Source organism: Anser cygnoides, chromosome 4 (genome assembly GCF_040182565.1).
Source record: "Anser cygnoides isolate HZ-2024a breed goose chromosome 4, Taihu_goose_T2T_genome, whole genome shotgun sequence".
Classification (NCBI taxonomy): Eukaryota; Metazoa; Chordata; class Aves; order Anseriformes; family Anatidae; genus Anser; species Anser cygnoides.
In genome coordinates, this window is record NC_089876.1 from 19,261,266 (window position 1) to 19,282,246 (window position 20,981).

A 20,981-nucleotide genomic window follows, 5' to 3' on the forward strand; every position below is an offset into this window, starting at 1 on the left:
GTTTAGCAGGAGCCTGAGGTCAAAGGAGTAGTGCTGAGAGGTCAGTTGTACTCGGGTGTGAGTGGGTACTGCAGTTCGGGGTACACACTGGTGAATTTGGGGCGAGGCTGAGTGATGGAAAGCCACAAATTCTTAGGAATCCAAGCTGCGTTAGCTCCATTTTTCTCACGGTAGGGTTTTGTCTGGGTGATTTTGAGTCGCATTTCCCACTGCCAGCGTGGAGCTGGGCTGTACAGTAAGACTGGACATAGATGTCGATGCAGCCCCTGGCTGGGCACAGGCAGGAGAAGAAAACCGGGGAATCGCCTCACAGCGGGACGCGGCAGCAGCGAGGCCGTGGCCGCGCTCCCCTCAGGCGGCGGAGCGGGGGAAGCGCCGCCTCCGGAAGGCGGGAGCGGCGGCGGGCGGGCGGCGGGCGGCCGTGAGGGGCCGTGCGGGGCCGGGGGCTCCCCCCTAGGAGGGCCGGAGGGTGCCAGGCGGCCGCCTGGAGGAGCGCCGCCGCCATGCCCGCCTTCAGGCAGGTCGGCGAGAAGCAGCTGCCCCAGGAGGTCGTCTTCATGGCCTGGTCGCCCAAACGGGACCTCATCGCCCTGGCCAACAGGGCCGGGGAGGTGAGCGCCGCCGGGACGGGGGCTGAGGGGCTGAGGGAGGCGGGGGCGGGCGGCGGCCGCCATCTCGCGGCCGCCCTGCGCCGTGCGTGAGGGAAGGGAAGGGAAGGGAAGGGAAGGGAAGGGAAGGGAAGGGAAGGGAAGGGAAGGGAAGGGAAGGGAAGGGAAGGGAAGGGAAGGGAAGGCCTGCCCGGTGCCTGGGGCGCTGCTTGTCCCGTCACCGGTGACTGCTTGGAAGCGTGGCCGTGTGTCTAGGCACAGCCACGCTTTATCAGGCTTCGCAGTACTCGTTATGCTTTCCGGTTTTAATTTGCAGAAAAAAAATCATAGGGTTGGGGTGGGAGGGGTCTGAAGGATCACCCAGTCCCACCCTCCTGCCATGGGCAGGGACACCTCCCACCAGCCCAGGCTGCCCAAAGCCCCATCCAGCCTGGCCTTGAGCACCTCCGGGGATGGGGCATCCACAGCTGCTCTGCCCCATCCACAGCCTCACCACCATCATAGTAAATAATTTCTTCCTCATCTAATCTAAATCTACCCACTCTCAATTTAAAGCCATTAACCCTTGTCCTATCACTACAGTCACTGATAAAGAGACCACTATACGGTCTCCCCAGTGCTGCCTTTTCTCCAGGCTGAACATCCCCAGCTCCCTCAGCCTCTCCTCACAGGAGAGGTGCTCCAGCCTCTTGATCATCCTTGTGGCCCTCCTCTGGACTCACTCTAATTCTTCCGTGTTCTCCTTGTGCTGGGGGCCCCAGAGCTGGATGCAGCACTCCAGGTGGGGTCTCTCGAGAGCAGAGCAGAGAGGGAGAATCCCCTCTCTTGCCCTGCTGGCCACGCTGCTTTTGATGCTGCCCAGGATGCAGCTGGCTTTCTGGGCTGCAAGAGCGCATTGCCAGCTCATGTGGAGCTTTTCATCCACCAGTACCCCAGGCCCCTCTCTCCACAGGGCTGCTCTCAATCCACTCCTCACCCACCCTATTCATGTTTGGGATTGCCCTGATCCAGGTGTGGGACCTTGCACTTGGCCTTGTTGAGTGTGCTGACGTTACTCTCAGTGCCTCTACCTGTGAGATTATAAAGCATGTAAAATTTCCTATTTAAATTAAATCAAATTTCAAGCTTTTCTTCTTCCTGAAACTGCTGTGTGGTCATGCATGCAGACTGATTATGCTTTTGGACTGTCTTTGGTGGAGAAGCATGGGTAACCCTGAAGGTCACAGGCTGCTAAATTCTACAAGGCGCCATCTATTCCTCTGTATTGCTGTACAGTAAACAGTATGCTGGTCTCTAAATCACATAGGAGCGAAGCATCTACTGCAGGAGAAGGTGTTATTGAGGATGTAGAAGTTATTAAAAATGGTAAAATATTGTGTCTTGAATTGATTTACAAATGGCATTAATGGTTTTATTTAAATTAGTGTTTTATCTTTCTGTCTTAAATGTGTTTGCTTTGTAGGTTTTGCTTCATCGGCTTGCAAACTTTCAACGAGTTTGGAGTTTGCCACCAAATGAAAATACAGGAAAAGAAGTGACTGCTCTTGCTTGGAGGCCCGATGGCAAAAGTAATGTAAAGTATATGAGGTGACATGCTGCAATAAAAATCACATTGGAATTCACTGAAGGTTATGGTGTTGATACATTTTATCTGCAAAAGAAACTTTAAAGTAAACTATTTGAAGAAAAGGGTAGCTTAATTTTCTGTAGGTTTATTCAAAGTGAATAAGAAAGATTTCCAAGATGAATTTATGTCCAAAATACTGCTTTTCAAGGTGTAGCAAAGCATCCATTTCCTAACAAAGCAGTTTTATGTAAACTACTAAATTTATTGGGAAAATAGAGAAAAGCTGTCTGATCAGGACTGTGTTAGAAGCATGTTCAGTTCAACATGTAAATAAATAATTTTGGAATCAGGCTTTTGACTTAAATATATCACTTAAAATATGAGAGTTCAAACCCTCATTCTAATCAGTAGGTTTCAAGTGAGAATTTGGAAGCACTGTAAATGGACAAAGAAAATTCTGTTCAGAGGTGGACTTTGAAGATGCGTTGTTTCAGTGTAAAGTACAAAGTTTTGCATGTTGGTTATTTATACATTTTACTCGTCCTTTTCTAGTTTTGGCTTTTGGCCTTACTGATACCAAGCGGATTATTCTGTGCGATGTAGAAAAACCTGAAAGCTTGCACTCCTTCTCAGTGGACTCATCTATTACCTACATGCACTGGATGGAAGTAACTGAGGAAAGCAGGTGGGCCTGAGAAACTACAAGTAAATTATGGGCTATGTAGCACTACCTTACTAATAATTTATACTTCGTATGTTACAACCAGTCACATCATAAAATATGTCGTAGCAAATGTCATCTTCTTATTGCTTTATTCTAACCAAAAGGAAAATTTTAACAGATACTTTTCATATGGTTATATTCAGTGCTAAAACCTTAGTCTTGTGATTCTTTAGGTTATAAGCAAATATTTCAGCATGAAAGTGTTAACTTGTACAGCATGTCTCCTGATCCAGTTTACTTTGATACCAATTAATTTATTAAAATAATTATAATAATGTTATTAGGTTATTTTGTTTCCTTAGAAAAGGTATTGTATTTAAACCTTTCTTCATTTGTGCTTTCAAGACCTTTAGTTCGGTGTTTACATCTTTTAGCAGTGCGTCTTTGGTATGACATCCAAACCTGCTGGCGGTTCTGCCATGGGTGTGCTTGCTCAGGAAGTCAGATTGCTTGCTCGTAGTGACTGTGAACTCTGTGGCATTAAATAATTCTCAGGAGCACTTGTGAGCTGGGAGATATCATGGTCCCCATTCCTGTGGTCTTAATTGTGGCACTTAATTGTAGTCTAAGATAATAATTAATAAAACATTTATTTGAAAAAGAGATGTGGGGTAAGTCTGACTGGCAGGGATTTCCCACCCTGCCTCCTGAGAATGAAAACCTTAAGATACCAAGAAAACAGCTATACCACAAGTTGTTCTAGCGTTCTTCTGATTGTAGAATTATAGAATCATGGAATGGGTTGGAAGGGACCTGAAGGATCACCCAGTTCCAACCCCACTGCCATGGGCTCGGATGCCACCCACTAAATCAGGTTGCCCAGGGCCCCATCTGGCCTGGCCATGAACACCTCCAGGGACGGGGCATCCACAGCTTCTCTCATCCACAGGCATCCTGTGCCTGCGCCTTACCACTGAGTGAAGGATAGATGGGGATAGACTTGTAGGGAACCTAATCATTCAGACATGTCTAAGGTGTGGTATAAGGACTGTATTTTAGTCTTCATACTGCAGTACGTGTCTTTAGAGTGAAGCTTTGTTGAGCTGCAAGTAGGTTAGCTCCAGGACTGTACGGGTTTTAAACAGGAAGCCCCACTCAGTAACTGCATTACAGATAATGGGGGATTCAGTGTTAAGGTGCTGAGCCAGCAGTTACAAACTTTCTCCAAATATTCTCCTTTGATGGAATTAAAAATAAATAAATCAGGCTTCTTTTATTAATCTGGTTATTAGATAAATTTAGCTATTAAAGACCCCATAAGGGATTACTCTCTGATGTTTTATCTTTTTAATATAAGTGACATGTTGAGTATGTGCTGTAACTTCAACGTTAGAAATTCTCTTTCCCCTCCCATTTTTACAGTTTGGTTAGTAAAGGTAATCTTATTTGTTTTTCAGTGTTCTCACTTCCTTTTATAATGCTGAGGATGAGTCAAATCTCCTTTTGCCTAAATTACCAGCACTACCAAAAAAGTGAGTGTTATACTAGCAATCCAGGAATGTAACATTTGTGTTTGTTGTCATTGTTTTGGTTTTTTATCTATACTGCTCTACAGATGCTTTGGATTAGATGTCAGCAGATTGTAATTGAAAATACTGTTTTCTTTTTCAGTTATAGTACAACGGCAAAAATTTTCAGGTAAACTATCATCTTTTTTAGTTTTTGTGTTTTGTTTGTTTGTTTTTCTGCTATTGAGACAAGCTACATGAAACCAATCATGTATTTTATATTTTCAGTGAAGAAAAGTCAGATGAGATTATGAAGCTTCTGGGTGACGTAAGGTAAATTCTGTTTGTGGGTTGTTCTTCCTTTCTTATTTATTTATTCATTTATTTGTTGGCTTTAAAATAATGGAGGGGCTTACTTTTACGTTATTCATAATCTGTTTTTAAGGGTCCTGGAGAAAGGGTATGGAATGTTTCCTTTTTTTGTGTACAAAGATGAAGTTCAAGGAATATACTTTAAAAAAGTATCCGTCAGTTTACATTTTTCTTCCTCAATTTAGAGGGTTTGTCAGACACCTTATGAACAACTGCTGTTGGTGCCACATCTTCTTTTCCTTAGATTTCTTGGGGCACAATTGAAGGCTATCCTGTATGTTTTACTTAAACTGATCTTGGAGACCCCATGAATGTTCGTTATATTTCAGACAGAGAATTTGTTTTTGCAGGTTTGCATGAGTGTGATTAAGACGAACTTAACATTATCGCTGAAATTAGCAGTACTACAGTAACTTCAAACATCTTTCATTAGGAAACATGAGGAACAGCTGGAGGATGTGTAAAATTGCCTTTTAAGTCTTGATATCTCTTCTTCTGGTAGGATTTCCTTGCTAGGGGAAAAAATGTGGCAGCTGGTGTTTGGTATAGGATTTTTTATGTTGCAGAGCATTGCTGCTCACTGTAATGTAATCAAATTATGTGCAGTTGAAGATGCATTGGTGTGCAGCAGCAATAGACGACCTCCCTGTCCAATGTTTTAAATGTAAACAAAAACGAAGAGGTCAAAGAGAAGCATTTTTATAAGTCATTGCAGCAAATTGATGTTAGTAATTGAGCAGAATACAGATCTATTTGTCCCAGATCCTGTTCTTTGAATTGGGTTTCTGTCTCTGATGCTGTTGTTACCTGTGGCTGTTCTTTGCAGCTGGATCTATGTTATATATTTGTTGCTGCTGAGGTTTTCCTGAGGAGAACCAATGAGCGACTGCAACAAACTTACTATGTGTGTGGTTAGGATAAATGCAGGGGAATGAAAGTGTAGTCTTATCAGAGTGTGCTTTGCAGCCTGTATTGGTGGGCAGGCTGTTGTAAGCTGCTACTTTTTTCTTCTAGAAGGTTCAAATTTAGGGAACATTATATTTGTTTGCATTCTAAACTGGCAGATGTGACTTCTGATAGTCCAGGAAAAAAGCTGTTAATTTCTTTTGGTATGCTCATCAACACATACTCTTCTGTTTTGATAGGCTTAATGCTCTTGTCCTTGGAGGCAGCTCAGGGTTTATTGAAATTTATGCTTACGGAATGTTCAAGATTGCTACAGTAACTGGGGTATGTTTGTTTCCTTTCCATGCTTTTTTTTCTTCAGAATATACCAAAGTATAGCTGCATTGAATGAAATAATGCGTATGTGTGCTTAAACGTAAGTGAAACTGCATTGTTGAAATTTCAAAGAAAGGAGTAATTGTTTTTCTGGGTTGGGTTGTGTGGTTATTGCTGGAAAGACATTCCAGCTCTAACTGATCATTTTAATGTATTTTCATTTTCAAATGAAACTAAGCTCAACACTAATCCACATTAAAAAGGGTGCTTTTGTTCTTGAACTGTAGCTGAAAATTCCATTTTGTTTTTAGATGTCATTGAATGCAGTCTTCTTTGTATGTGAATGTGATAGAGCAGTAAATGCATCATAAGAAATTACAGTATTTCAATAACATTTAAACTGCAATCCTTCAGGTGGCAGGTTCTTGTCGTGGACTATGTTTGTCTAGTGATTTGAAATCACTGTCAGTTATTACAGAAATACAAGACTCTTCGGACAGTGAGGCAGAGATAACATATTTTCAGGCAAGTAAAATAATTTTAAAATGTTCTTTAAAGGTAAAACTGCTTGCTTTAGTTACTTTCAGCTAACATTATTGCTTTCCCATTATTTGCAGAAAAACACCACAACTATTATTTTCAGTCTCTTTGAAATTCACCCCAATCTAGCTTTTCGATCTCACATTGACAAGCAGTCTCACAGATGAGACTGATGGTGATGCTCTGAGGCATTCTTTTAAAATATTACTTTAAATATAATATTAATTTATTCAGTTAGTTACTCAAAATTTCTTCAGTCTTCACACAAAGGCATAGAAGCAGTGGTGTTGATTGATAGTCTATCCAGAATGGTGTTGGCTGGATAGTCTATCCAGAACAGTCATCCTTCAAATAATTACCGTTAGAACTCCAGAATTAGGACTTTTTTTCAAGAATTTTTTGGATGTATTAAAATATTCCTTACCTCTTTGAATTAACTTAATTTCCCTCTTAAAATCAACTTTAAGAAAATGAGAAATGACAGCTTTTTTTGTGGGTCCTCCCCATCTGTCTTTTCATTTTTGTTATCTAAAGCTGTTTAAAAGACAAATCATCTGTTAATGTTTCTCGGTTTGTTTGTTGTAGCTGGATACCAGTCTATTATCAAGTTATTTACCTGAGGTAACTCGAATGGCCCGGAAGTTTACTCACATTTCAACTCTGTTACAGGTACAGTTTTGTTATGACATCTTTTTAATATCGCAGTTCTTAGAGGCTTCAATATTCTTAAATCAAGTAATTTTTTTCCTAGTAGGAAAAGTAAGTTGGTTTTAAGTAAGCGTAAAGCTCTGACTTGAAAAGTTGACAATAAATTTCAATTGTTATCTGCAGTATATTTTTCCTTTGCATTGTAACAGCCAGTTCTCTAATGTGTACTGAAGGAGAAAAAAGGGAGTAATGCTAATGTTTGTTTCTGTATTACAGTATATAAAGTTGTCATTGACATGCATGTGTGAAGCATGGGAAGAAATACTGATGCAGATGGACTCACGGTTAACAAAGTTTGTACAGGTATCATAGTATTAACTGTTCTTTTGGAAAGAAAGTTTTTTGCCCTATTTCTGCTGTTCATGCTAACAAAGTATCTTGATTTTGTTTGTGTAATGCCTCCAGATAACAATTTCTAAGTTCAGAGACAACCTTGTTGCTATTGTGTATCAGTCGCTCTAGCATTGAAGATACCTGAGTACAGTCAAGTGCCATTGTATTGTGATACTCCTTTACTTCATTGATTCTACGTTTTTTTGTTTTTTAAGTTACAGTTTTCAGCTTGCACAACTATTGAACAGTTGCTTTCTATTTAAGGTTGTGTTCTTTGTACTTCAGTCACTGACAAACTGACCGCTGTAAATGCGGAGTGGCAGCCCACCCGCATTTGCAGCCTGGTTCAACAGAGCAAATGTAACAGACAGGATTGGGATGCTCATGAATTTGCTTATATTTTGTGTGCATGGCTGAAAGTTAATTGAATCAAGGAACTGATTTATTTTTAATGTAGATTCTTGATGACGGCAAACTGAAATTTTTAGATTTTTTACTAATACAACTGAAAATAACTTAAAATACTGGACTTGAATCATTGAATTGAAATGAATTTCCAGTGATCAGTAGTCTGATTTCAGCATTCAAGGGTATGGATGGGTTTTATGATGTACTTTAATTGAGGTATTTGTGAGATTATGTGGGGCTGGATTTAAACTCTTTACCAATCTATTTCAATCATTTTGACTGACAGGAAAAGAATACAACCACTTCTGTTCAGGATGAGTTTATGCAGCTGTTGTTATGGGGCAAAGCAAGGTAGTTACTGTTGTTTTATCTGAGTATGCATTTGCATTTGATATTGAAATACAAAATGATAGGATATTTGATTTTCTCTCCCTCGCCCCCTTTAGTCTGGAACTTCAGGCATTGTTAATGAACCAACTCACAGTAAAGGTACGTTAATATTATTTAACGTTAAAATGATCTATTTCAGGATCTTTCAATCACTGTTCGGTTGTATTAATAGAATATTACTGTATGTTTGTATTTCTTTTTTAACAGGGTTTAAAAAAACTCGGTCAGTCCATAGAGTCCTCCTATTCTAGTATACAAAAGTTGGTCATAAGTCATTTGCAGAGGTAAGTCATGAAGCGTTCAATACGTTTTAAATAAAATGGCATATTATATACTTTGCTAAAAGGCAGTATGCAGTATCAGTGGTTCTTTGTATATAGGTGTGCTGCTGTGGAGACCACGGTAATGCAGAATGTACTCTTTTCCTCTTGGGTGATGGAGAGCTGTAGAAATATTTCAAGCAGTCTCCATGGCCTATTATCCATGTATCACTGCTTGGTGTTTTTATAGGATCTATGCAAAATATTCACATCAACTTTGAGTGATGGTTAAAATCATTAGGACAATGTTTGCTTTTCTGTGAAGTGATAGTTTGTTAACTGTTATATGCCAGATGACCTTATAAAGCTCTCTGCTTTGCCCATTAAAATATAAAAATGTGGTGTGTGATGAAACAAAGAGTTTCCAAGTGGTAGCTAAAAGATTATAATATTTCTTTGCTCTGCTTTCCTAGTGGCTCAGAGGCACTGTTATACCACTTGAGTGAATTGAAGGGGATGGCTTTGTGGAAACAAAAATATGAGTCTCTGGGATTAGATGCATCTGGAATTGAAGGTACAGTAGTCTGTATGGTACTTACCCACTCTCATTTTACTTTTGAAAGCTTAATAACAATGGCTTGCTCTCTTTGCAGAGGCTATTACTGCTGTCGGTTCTTTCATCCTGAAAGCAAATGAGCTGCTTCAGTAAGTATAAAGTCTGGAGAATTTTAAAATCTGGTCTCACTGCATCTCATAGACTTATATGCCAAGAAAAGTCTTACTGGGAGGGTTGCTTTCAGCATTTTTTAAGAAATTGATATGCTTACAGACCTTTCCATAGTAAAGATGAAACTTAAACCCAGAACAGCTTATGACATTTAGGTCTGGTAATTTTTTGTTGTTGTTTGTTTCTTGTGCAGGGTTATTGACAGTAGTATGAAAAACTTCAAAGCGTTTTTTCGATGGCTGTATGTTGGTAAGCTTGATGACATAGTAAACATTCAGTATCTGTTTTGTATGGTAAGCACCAAAATGTTAATAAGTAATTAAGCCAATTTTAGTTATAACTATCTATTATTATTATAGAAATTTTCTTGTCATCTATAAGTTTACAGTTGATGAGGCAAGAATAATTATAAATGTATTACCTGTTTTATATTGATAGATCTCCATTCAATTTACATGTGTTTAGACTGGGTATTCTATATTTGTAACCTGTAGTATTACCCCAGACTGTTGTGTGCTTCATTGAGCAGTTTGCTGGTCTTGACTTGGGGAAATGAAAGGATTGTTTTTAGTTTACACCAAATTTGAAGTGTAGTGTAACTTTTTGACTCTGTCACTCACTGTTGTCTCATACGGACACCTAGTTTACATTGGTGTGTAACTTTCCTGTTAGCAGTCTCTGCATGTTCTGATGCAGTTTGTAGCCACATCCAGTTGTAGCTGGGTAGCTGCAGGTGAAATGCTAGAAGAAAGTGCAGAACCCTTTGTTTTAGACAGCTTGCTTTTATAAAGTGGTTATGAGTAGGTTTATATTTTTTTTATTAATTGTTTCAGAACTATTTTATAAAAACCTAAGCAGTCTAACCCAGTACTGTAAAAGCACCAGAAATGCAGTGTTTGTGAACTTGCAAACAGGAAAATAATTATTTGAATTTTAAAAATTGCAGGAAGTAGAACTATTAGAGTTCTGTCATAACATTAGTACTTCAATTATTTAAATATTCACTGTGATTGTTTGTTTTGGAACTAAACAGAGAACTTTATCTAATTCTTACTGATTTAAAATTAATTATTTGTAATACTCTTAACACATGAATACTGTCATGGCCCAAAAAGTGTATTTTATGTATACACATTTTACTGCTCTTACTATGGACATGAATAAATTCTTATGAACTCTTATAATAATTTTATCTCAGTCTTGTGGAGGATATAATGCAGTTGGAAAGGATAAAAGATAAAAATTATCCAAGATTTGTATTGCAAGTTTAATTTCAGACCCAATTCGTAATAGTTCACTCCAGACTCTTTAGCTTCTGACAAATTAATCTTTCTTATATTATCAGACGTGTCTTATTATATAATAATGGAAAATTAAGAATATTAGGAAAAATATTAATATTAATGCATTAAGAATATCTTTTTCCCCTCAGCCATGTTGAGAATGTCAGAAGATCATGTGCTTCCAGAGTTGAACAAGGTAGTAATAACATTTTCTAATAAATGGAGGTGTATTTTGTATTCTGCTTGACTTAGAGGGCGGGATTAAAGGTTTATTTTTGTTTCAAAACCAAAATGGTGTTTGTACAATTTCTTTGAGAAAGCTGATGCCTGCACATTCACACTAATATACTAATGTGCTGTCTTGCATATACTACTTTTCCTGTTTTCTTTAATAGTATCCTTTTTAGTACACTGTATATGACACAAGACCTCTGTGAATCTGTGAAATACCTGTATAGTGGCTCTTTAGATGCCCTAAATTACAAAGTTAACAGGAATGGGATTTTAACATCTTTATCAATGCCCTGAAAGAGGAGATAGACTAGACTACACCTGCATCAGATTTGCAGACACTGACACACTGGGTGAACCAGTTGGTACACTTGAGGACAGAGGGAGACATCCAGGGGGAAATATGCTGCAGGAATGGACCAGTAGGGACCTCCTGAGGTTCAGCAAGAATGAATGCAAAATTCTTCCTGGGGAAAAATTTGCAATGGCACAGCCTTAGCTACCTGGGGAGCAGCTCTGTTGAGATGGACCTGGAGATGTCGGTGGGTGCAAGCTGGTCATGAGCCAGCAGTGGGCCCTCGCAGCAAAGACAGTGTAGAGTAACAAGGGCTGTACTAACAGGAGCATGGCCAGGAGCTGAAGGGAGGTGATTATGCTCACTATTTAGGACTAGTCAGATCACATTTAGAATGCTTTCTCCAGTTTGGGGCCCTCCCATACAAGACAGACATGAATAAACTTGAGTGAGTTCAGCAGAGAGCCCACAAGCTGGTGAGAGACTGGAGTACTTACCCTGTCCTCAGAGCTGAGGGAGCTGGTCTTGTTCAGCCTACAGAACAGGTATTCTGTGGGCACTGAGTTGTATTTCTCAACCTTTGCTCTCCTCTTGAACCCCCCCCCTTTTTTTTGTTTTGTTTTAGATGACTCAGAAAGATATCACGTTTGTTGCTGATTTTCTTACTGAACACTTCAATGAGGTAAGTTATATTGGTTTGCTGAGTACAGCAGTTGCACTTAATAACTGTATTTTTGCTGCCAGTAATTGAATCTGAAAAAAATTAAATACTTAAATCATCTTTTTGTATCCTAATTCTTATTACCTTTGTATTTAAATTTTGTTTTTGTTTGCTTTTTTTTTTTTCAGGCACCAGAACTTTACAATCGTAAAGGAAAATACTTTAACGTGGAGAGAGTTGGCCAGGTAAAGAACCAGGGAATAAATGGAAAAAGAGAATAAAATAGGTAATCCTTAGATGGAGAAAATTCTAAAGGCTGTGCCCACTCTTCTTCTCTGTCCCTGTCCCTAAACATCGTTTAAAAATCAGTTCCATATGGAAATGGTCCACATGGAAATCAGTTCCATATGGAAATGTCCATATGATCTTAAATGATAGTTTATTTTCTGATTCATTCCTTGAAGGGGTAGAATATTTAATTTTAAAAGCAGAGGTGTTGTATTTAGAAGGAACGTTTCACAGACTTGTGAGAGGCTGTGTTAGAAGTGAATTCTAATGACATTTATTCTTAATTTGCAGTCTTACAAATGTCTCTTTCTTTTCTAGTACTTGAAAGATGAAGATGATGATCTTGTATCACCACCTAATACAGAGGGAAATCAGTGGTTTAATTTTCTTAAAAACAGCACTCATCTTAAAGGTAATGTATGGTTTACAACACATTGAATGAAAAGTATATGGAAAATTTAACAAATGTAGAAGAGTAATCAGTTTTTTCATGCCTATGAGTTATTTCTGTAGCGTTAGTTATGACATCTGAGCAGAATAAAATAAACAGGCCTTGCTATTTCACAGAGTTTTTATGCAGCTGCTTACTTAGTTGTCTACAATTTTCTGGTTATTTGGAGTTTTCTACATTTTATGTACCAGTCTCAGAAGTGTTGGTTTGGAAGGAATTGCAGGAAGGTGTCTGTTTTAAGAGATGTTAATTCCAGTGCAAAGAAGTAATAAGTACCATTTGGTCACATCCTGGGGAAGTGTTCTTGCTTATTCTCTTTCACTGAATTTTATAAACTTCTGCAATGTTCCTAGAATATTTTGTTAATTAGTGGTGAAAAGGAAGTAAGAGACTGTAACAAACTGATGCTGAGAATGATTCTTGTTTAACCATAGAACTTGTAAACTGTAAAAACTTTTACAGCATAAACTGTCTTGTAACATAATTTGCTACAGCTGCCTTTTTCTGTCATTACCAACTAATTCGATAAAAAGAGGGGACATGATAGCATTTTTTGTTTGGCAAACCAGGATCTAGAAAATGCTATCTAAGCTATCTAAAATGCTATCTAACTGGAGTTAGAATTTATAATCAGGGAATAATTTAGGAGATCACTTAATCCAGCCTTCTGTTCAAAGGAGAGCTGACTTCAAAGTTGGACAGCTCAAGACTTTGTACAGTTGAGTTAGAATACCCACAAGGATAGAGACGGCATAGCCTCTCTAGGTGCCCAGCTCCAGTCCTTGTGAAAACTTCTCTGTATCTGACTAGAATTTCCCTTGCTGGAGCTTGACTGCTACATCTCCTCTCACTGTGTGCAACTTTGTGAATGATGATGTTCTGCTTCCCGTAACTCCTCCTTTAGGTAGCTGAAGAGAGCAATAGGTTCCTTCTCACTTGCCCTCTTGTTTCTAGGCTAAACAAACCCAGCCCCTTCCATTTGTGCTCTCGCTCTGTGAACATCTTATTGGCCCTTCACTGGACTCACTCCAATTTGTCACTTTAGTGACAGCGTAATATATTTTTATAGAAAACGAAACATTTTTTTAAATGAACCTTGATTCTCTGTTTGCAGAAAGTCCGCTTTTGTTTCCGTACTATCCTGAGAAATCACTGCATTTTGTCAAAAAGCAAATGGAAGGAGTCATTGATCAGTGTTTACAAAAGCCAGCTGTAAGTTCAATTTACATAAATGGTAACTTTCTTTTAGGGGTAGCAGCCAGCTGAAGCTAGTAGCCAGGCTTAGCAAGGCCTGAAGTTTTAATCTTTGCCTTTAAGTGCCTCAAACCTAGGTGGCAGCACGCGTTCAAGGTTCACTGCTGGGTGTCTTAAGCCTTTGGTTAGGAAGAGCATAATGGGGGAATTTTTGTTCTGTGTTTTCTGTGCATTCTGTTTGCCATGTGCATTAATGAGAGCTGTTTTAACGTTAATTAACTCAATGTATGCACTGTAGATTAGATAGGTGATTAGTTGGCAATACATTAATCTGTATTCCAATATAAATATTGGTGGATTTTTCTTTCAAATATGCTAGGGTTTTATTCTTATTTATGTATTTATTTATTTAATGGTATTAAGAAGGAATATGATTATGAATAATTGTCTGTATTTTTTGGTCTGTTTTCATTATATTTGTTAGGATGTGATTGGAAAGTCAGTGCGTCAAGCATTCTGCATGTCTCTTTACAAAACTTCTCAAAGGTATTTTTCTGCATTATTTGTAAAGTTCAGTTGCACAAAATTATAATAGTATTTTATATGCTGGTTTTGTTTTTCCTTTTCAGTGAAGATTCCACACCTCAGTTATTTAAACTACCATTTTTGTAAGTATGCTGCTATTCCTTGTTATATATCATTTAACAGTTATTAAAATGTGATCTGACTTTTCGTTTCCCATTTACTCCCCCACTGTTATAGGTGGAATGACAAAGCATCCAATATACATTATGTGCTCTTCACCATATTAGAAAGTTCTATTTCTAAAATATACATTTTGAGGAGACATACAGATACTTCCAGGTAAGAAATAAAAAGGAGGGGGGAGAAAAATGTTTTGTGAGATTTAGCATGTGTTTAGAGGCAATTACAACTTGCCCCAACCCTGAAAGCTGCCCCATTCCTGGAAGTGAAGGAGTCAGGCTGGATGGGGCTTTGAGCATCCTGGCGTAGTGGGAGGTGTCCCTACCCATGGCAGGGGGGTTGGAACTGGGTGACCTTTGAGGTCCCTTCCAACCCAGGCCATTCCATGATTCTATGAACTTGAAGCTTTCTGTAAAAAGACGGATTGAGCAGCATGAACATAAATCCATAAACGTGGAAGACATTAGGAGGTGCAGTAGGAAACTACAGTAAGAGTTTGTATTTTACTAGGCTCAGAAAATCTGATCAAAACACCCAAGATGTTTGTAGGCTCAGGAAAAAAAACAGTCCTTGTTTTGCTCCTTGGAGCATTACTTGCTTGTTAACTAAGAAAACTTAGAGAGAATGAGGTTTTCAGCATTGGTTTGTCTTACAGTAAATATTCTTTAGTTAATTCTCTATAGCCTGTGATTTAATACACTAGGGAAAAATAGGGGTGTTGGACTCATAGGTTCAACTAATAGAATACATCTCTTTGGGATGTAGTTTTGGGCACCTTCAGGAGTTTCTGTACCCAAGATGTAGTTTGTCACTGCCTAGTGGTGCTGATGTAGTTGTTTAAGGTACATTCTGTCAGTGGAATCGCTGAAATGACCAGGGTTTAGAAAACAACAAAAACTTTCTCTCCATAAAATACTGACTTTTATAATTGTGTCATTTAATTTGAGGAGATAATGACAGGGTGAGAATTTCTAAAAACATTTTTACAGCTGAAGAAAACACATGATGAAGCTATCCTCAGTGTTTCCAGTTGAGAGCTTCTGATGACAAAATTATAGCCTTGTGGTGTAGTTTCCATCCTATTTCCTCCCTCATTGGTATCTTGGACAGCCTGAACTCATTTTCTTTAGATTTGAGAAACAAGTAACTTAATGGACCTGGGTCTGAAACAGTTGAGCCAAGACTTCAGCAACAAACTGTATCCCACAGGCCAGACGCAGTTTCCCATTTGACTCCATTAGTCACATTTTGCTGAGGGGCAGAAGAAATCAAAAGATTCGCATCCACCAGTTATATCATTTTGGGATGTAGCCATGTGTTGTGCTAAGCTTAGACAGGCTTACACCCTCTCTTACCACAGCTGCCATTAGAGATTTTGTATTTTCTACAAGTGGAAAAGAAGTGTCACCAAGATAATGATCTCTGTCCTTTTAGATCTGTCAGTAACGGAATTCTTGCAGTAGAGTTTGGAAACCTCCTGAACAACAGTATAAATGAGAGCTCAGACTCCAGGTCAGTATATTTAGTTGATTTTTCTTCCAGAGTTGCACATTGCTGAATTGAAGACCATGTTTTCCAGTGTTTATTTTACATGAAGTTAACTTCTCACACATAATAATTTGGCTTTTATCCTGCAGATTAGTACTTGGGATGCTGGACTAGCTTGTAGTTCCTGAGTGAGTCAGACCGTAAGACAGGTGCCGTGTCCACGTGTCTCTTAATACCTCCAGAGATGGGGACTCCACCACTTCCCTGGGCAGCCTGTCCCAATGCTTAACCACCTTCTCTGTGAAGAAATTCTTCCTAATGTCCAATTTAACCTCCCCTGGTGCATCTTGAGATCATTGAATTATTTTGTACTTAATCTCGAAGTCAAGAAACACTTTATTTTTTTTAGTTGAAAACTAGAGCTTTAGTATGTGTGCTGGAAACAAAGCTTGTTGGAAACAGCTCTTGCTTATATCTGCAATCTTCTTAAAGTAAGATAGAATGGGAGGCATCTCAGAAGACGTGGCAGGCTAAGTTAATGCTTTTAATGTAGAAAGGCCAAATGTGGTGGCTCTCAGTACCTTCAGCTGTGTTTTCGAGTTTTCCTTGGTGTTTGTGTTAACTGTTTCTTACATTTCAACTGAAATGGGAAGAAATAAGATTGCTAGTAATGTCCTTCAGTGGCATTTGTTCCATATCTTACAGGAGTTTTTAACAGTCTTTCAGTGTCTTAGCTGCATGTCTGACCTTTTTATTGTTTACAGTAAAGCTCCCTGTTAACTACTGAATACTTAACGTGGGTGCTGTGCAAGTTCTGCATTCACTTTTATTCCTTGATGCTTTCTAAAATATAGGCACTGTTTTATTTCTATAGATGCTACAGTTGTTTAGATGCACATTTCTATGATGATGAAACTGTAACTGTAGTTCTGAAGGAGAGTGTGGAACAAGAGGGGAAGGAGAGAATCTTGGCTCAGCTGCCTTTATCTTCAGTATACACAGATGAGGATCAAGAAGGGGAGTTCATCTGGGATTCCACTAAAAGGTACTGAAAAACTTTGAAGCCTAAAAGTGCAGAACTGAAAAGCAGATACAGCAAATATTCTAATTGTGTATTCTGTGTGTGTAAGTATCTTATAGGCAAAAACTCTTTGTGTGCTAGAGAAAGTGTGGTGAAGGACTGAAGTTTCATGAACAGTTTGTTTCATGGGTTTTGTTTTGTTTTAGTTTTGTTTGTTTTTTGGACAGAATACTACCTGTGTACTTGGTTCTACTTTGACGAAATGGGAGGAATGATTCAAGGCATCTCATAGAAGCAGAAATCTTACTTGTTTTCTGAAGCGGATGATAACTTTGCTGGTCAGAATATTGAGTTTAGGATGTTTTCAGTGTATTTGCTCATCTGCCTGTGCCTTGTAACAGGCACAGATTTTTTTTTTCTTTCCCCTGGTAGTCACACTTACAACTATTGTCAGCTTAGCCTTGAAAACATGAGCTGATGCCTCTCTGTTGGAGTAGGAGGGGGAAAGCATCTGGAGGAAGTGCACACAGGAGAAAAAAAAAGCCATCGTAGTTTGAATGGCGAATCCAAGCTTTAAACTGTTGTGCCTCGTTTGCTTTTTCTTTTTTCTCCATGTGCCTTTCTGGTGGGTGGATTAAGATATACTAATGGCTCAAAACAAAGGGCCATACTGCTCTGTAGATTCTTTTTTTATGCCACAAAGAAATTTATATTCAAGAATGAACAGACAGTATTAAAAACCAGTACGAACTAATCGTGGCCACTGTAATAGGGAGTTCCTTCATGTAGTCCATATGAGTGGGAGTGAACAGATATGTTTGTCTAAGGTCATGGAGGCCAAACTTCTGTGTAAGTGGAGGTATTGCCTCCAGGACTTCATTTGGAAACTCTTCTTGCAGAGGAGGGATTTGAAGGAAGCCTAGCCTCAATTTCTTGCTATAGTTGTTATCTGTGGCAAGATGGGACTCTAGAACTCCCTCTTGTTCTGTTGTAATCTTTTGCCTCAGTTGAAACATGCGGTGTCTCCTCTGTTGGATCCTCTCCTGCAGAGTATCTGGAGTATCTAGAGTTACGACGGTTTTAAATGCTTATCTGCTTGCTGCATGTGGTATAATAAAACTTAGACAAAAAAAAATGGGACTCACAGAGATTTATCTTTTTTTTACTACTGGAATTTTCTTATGTACTAGTTTTGTGCTTCTCTTCTTGCAGACTGGAAGAGCAGAGTGGTGAGATACCCACACGTACCATCTTCTTGGAGAACCAGTGGAGAGTGCTGGAGAATATGAAAGCTCAGTATGTTGCTGTAAATGGCATTAGAAAAGTTTCCTGTGTGGTAAGTACAGTATCTGTGAACAAGCCTGTAAAAATTAAAGGAAATGTACTATAGCTAGAGAGGGTGATAACCTGTTTCTCGTAGTTCATTGAGGTTCATCAAGATTCTGATTTTTATCGCTATTTGCGTATTGATTATTCTCTTAGAGTCTGTTATGAATGTGTCAGGATACAATCGTACCTGTCTCACAACACAACCAGGAAAAAACCTTTAACAGAAGTTAATAGATGAACTGGTTTTACTTTTCAGCCTGCAGAGCAATAAAACAGTTTCAAATTTCCTTGATACCTCCATTTCAGAGATAAAGGCTATTTTCAGGCCCGTTGGGCAACACTTAAATTGGTGTTGGTGCTTTCATTTGTTAATTGAAACTTCTTAATGTTTCCATAGCTAAGTTCAAATCTCCGTCACGTGAGGGTGTTTGAGATGGATGTAGAGGATGATGGGGAAGTTGAGGAAGAGGAGGAAGAAGAGATAACTCAGACTGCAGCTGGGGAACCTGAAGAGCTGAATCAGTCTGCAGATAACCAAGAAAGTGTGTGTGGTGCATCTGCTGAAGAACTACCTGATGAAGCTGAAGAACATGAAACAAGCCTGGGTCCTTGATAGAGACTTTGACACTGATAAAGGGACAAGGCTGAAATCTGCCTTCAGGCTGCTGAGATGATGTGTCTCCTACACGCTCTGCGGCATGAACATGTTGCTGGGTGTCAATTCTGTATCACTTCTCTCACTTCTCAGCTAAGACCATCCGAGTTCAAGAGTATACTTTCTTTTTTTTTTCTTGCTTTTTTTTTTTTTTTTACCTGGCACATTGGCTTGGTAGGAACTAAATTTCTTTCTTTGAGAGTTTTCCATTTGAAGCTTTTTATAGGTGGAGAGAAAAAGAAATGCCAACTAAGGTTTTTATAGTTAATCTGGTCAGTCCTGAATACTGTTCTGAAGATAAAATGAACATGTGTGTGAAAACAACAAAACACCAAGTTTTAAGGACCAAAATCTTTCCCTGTCAGACTTTGTGTTCTACTGATGGGTGCAGAGGCTTCTTGTAAAGATAAAATTTAAGTGTGTGCATGGCCAGCAACAGGCTTGCAGATCAGTATAAAAATGGTGGGATACCAAAAGTTAGCAACTGTTATTTAAATACATACTTTTAAAAAATATTCTGATAAAAATCTGTCCTCAGTAACACAGTATTTGTTCAGTTTGCAGTTCTTTGGTTTTCAGTACAACATTTTCTGTGGATGTGTGTGGGTTTATGTTTTGTCAGATGTCTCAGCCCCCTGGTTTGTATGAAATTGCTCCAGTCTTTCTCCTCCACCTGGTATTTTTGTAATGAAAAGTTACAACAGAGATTGTTTTTGTTTGTTTTTATTATTCTGATGTGGTGCTGTGTGTCTTGCATAGGCTTCAGCATAATCATGATCCTTGCTAGTTTTTGTATTGTTGTACGAGTGGTGTGGTGCTAAGCAGTAAAAGCTAGCAGATGTGTTTAGAAACATGACATGTTTTCTTGTTGCCTACTAGCTGGCTGGAGTCTTAACTTCACCTCAGCTCTTTGAATGAACAAAGCGACTAAATGCATGATCTTCCTCCAGGACAGCGAGTGTATGTTTAATTTCTGAAGAGGACCAGGTCTTATTCTTGTGCTTCATTCTGTATTTCAGAACTATGTGGCTTCTGAAAATGTTGTTTGGCATTGCAAAAATCAAACGCTAGAATCATCCTCTTGCTCTTGTTTTGAAATGCACCTTTTTTTACGTACCTTTTTTTTGGTGAACTTTCTGATGTTTTGGACTGTTTGTTGGGGGAGGCCTTTCTAAATAAGCTGTTTAACTTAGAAAGCGACTTCTTATTTTTCCTTTCCAGCCTCCTTGAAAGCTGCTGGTTGTTCAGTGTTCTCATCTAACAATGGTTGAAGGCACAAGGAAGCTGTAGGCCAGCAGGGGCAGGAGTGTCCATTCAGGTGTTTGTGAGAAATTGCTGCAACTACAGAACCAACCCAGCTCAAGCTTGCTCTTATGTTCTTCCAGGAAACTTTTGCCACTGATCTTACTTCAAGGATTGGCACGCTGGAGTGCTTGGAAACAATTATTTTGCTATATTTTCTGCTGAGTATCTTTAGTCTGCCCACATATGAAAATGTGATCTGCCCTGCCCTTAATTGTTTCTAAATTTGGTTTAATAATAGCCGTGTCCCATTTCACAGGGGCATGCCCTTTAGAAATCTCCCTGGGGTTATTCTGTGCACCTTTCTAGTCTGGTCTTGGATGTACTTGAGTGAATGGGAATTTTGTTTCTGGGTTGAATAAGTACATATGTACTTTCTGAATTTCCCAGTGACACAAAACAAAAGCAGCAGTTTAGGTCAGTGCTACTGAATGTATTGCCAATTCCTTCTGTCAAACTTTGTCTTAATTTTGCTACGTGATTTCTGTAATAGTAAACGTGTTGGTAATGTGCGTTGGTAATGTGCTTATGCATCCTTTTTTCAAAGGGTAGTAATTGATCTTGACGTTTTTGAGGATTTTGGTGGTGTCTGAACCTGGTGAATTCACTTTCCACATAGATCTCTTCTTCATCCTCCTTTTTTAATGCTAATCAAAGGCTCATTCAGCCTTTTTCTGCTGTTAACGATTTCTCATTGTTGGTAGTATAGTAAAAAATATATCTATTTCTCAGCAAATATGCCCCGAGTCTGCTCTTTATAATACTAATCTTT

General features: G+C 38.9%; 1 protein-coding gene across 3 annotated transcripts; it reads left to right on the plus strand.

The window, feature by feature from the left end:
• Positions 1-384: 384 nt before the first annotated feature.
• On the plus strand, positions 385-20,721 carry ANAPC4 (anaphase promoting complex subunit 4). 3 transcript variants are annotated; one of them, XM_048046827.2, is made up of 28 exons: positions 385-611; positions 2,071-2,176; positions 2,728-2,860; positions 4,297-4,371; positions 4,511-4,537; positions 4,636-4,680; positions 5,865-5,949; positions 6,355-6,465; positions 7,066-7,149; positions 7,405-7,491; positions 8,216-8,280; positions 8,376-8,418; positions 8,527-8,603; positions 9,053-9,153; positions 9,233-9,284; positions 9,500-9,555; positions 10,739-10,785; positions 11,741-11,797; positions 11,965-12,021; positions 12,383-12,476; positions 13,630-13,727; positions 14,194-14,255; positions 14,339-14,377; positions 14,472-14,573; positions 15,849-15,926; positions 16,777-16,947; positions 18,136-18,259; positions 18,650-20,721. In XM_048046827.2, the coding sequence occupies exons 1-28, from the start codon at positions 504-506 to the stop codon at positions 18,863-18,865; spliced, it is 2,400 nt and encodes a 799-aa protein (XP_047902784.1). In that variant the 5' UTR covers positions 385-503; the 3' UTR covers positions 18,866-20,721. The 3 variants fall into 3 exon arrangements, with proteins under 3 accessions (XP_047902784.1, XP_013036463.1, XP_013036453.1); XM_013181009.3 differs by lacking the exon at positions 385-611 and having other exon boundaries at positions 2,071-2,195; XM_013180999.3 differs by lacking the exon at positions 385-611 and having other exon boundaries at positions 2,071-2,181.
• Positions 20,722-20,981: the final 260 nt, after the last annotated feature.

Excerpts from the sequence above, each read along its gene's own strand:
- ANAPC4 (XM_048046827.2), top strand. The coding sequence starts at position 504 with ATGCCCGCCTTCAGGCAGGTCGGCGAGAAGCAGCTGCCCCAGGAGGTC. Across the intron at positions 4,538-4,635 it reads ACAACGGCAAAAATTTTCAG|TGAAGAAAAGTCAGATGAGA; the intron begins GTAAACTATCAT and ends TTATATTTTCAG. Across the intron at positions 12,477-13,629 it reads AAACAGCACTCATCTTAAAG|AAAGTCCGCTTTTGTTTCCG; the intron begins GTAATGTATGGT and ends CTCTGTTTGCAG.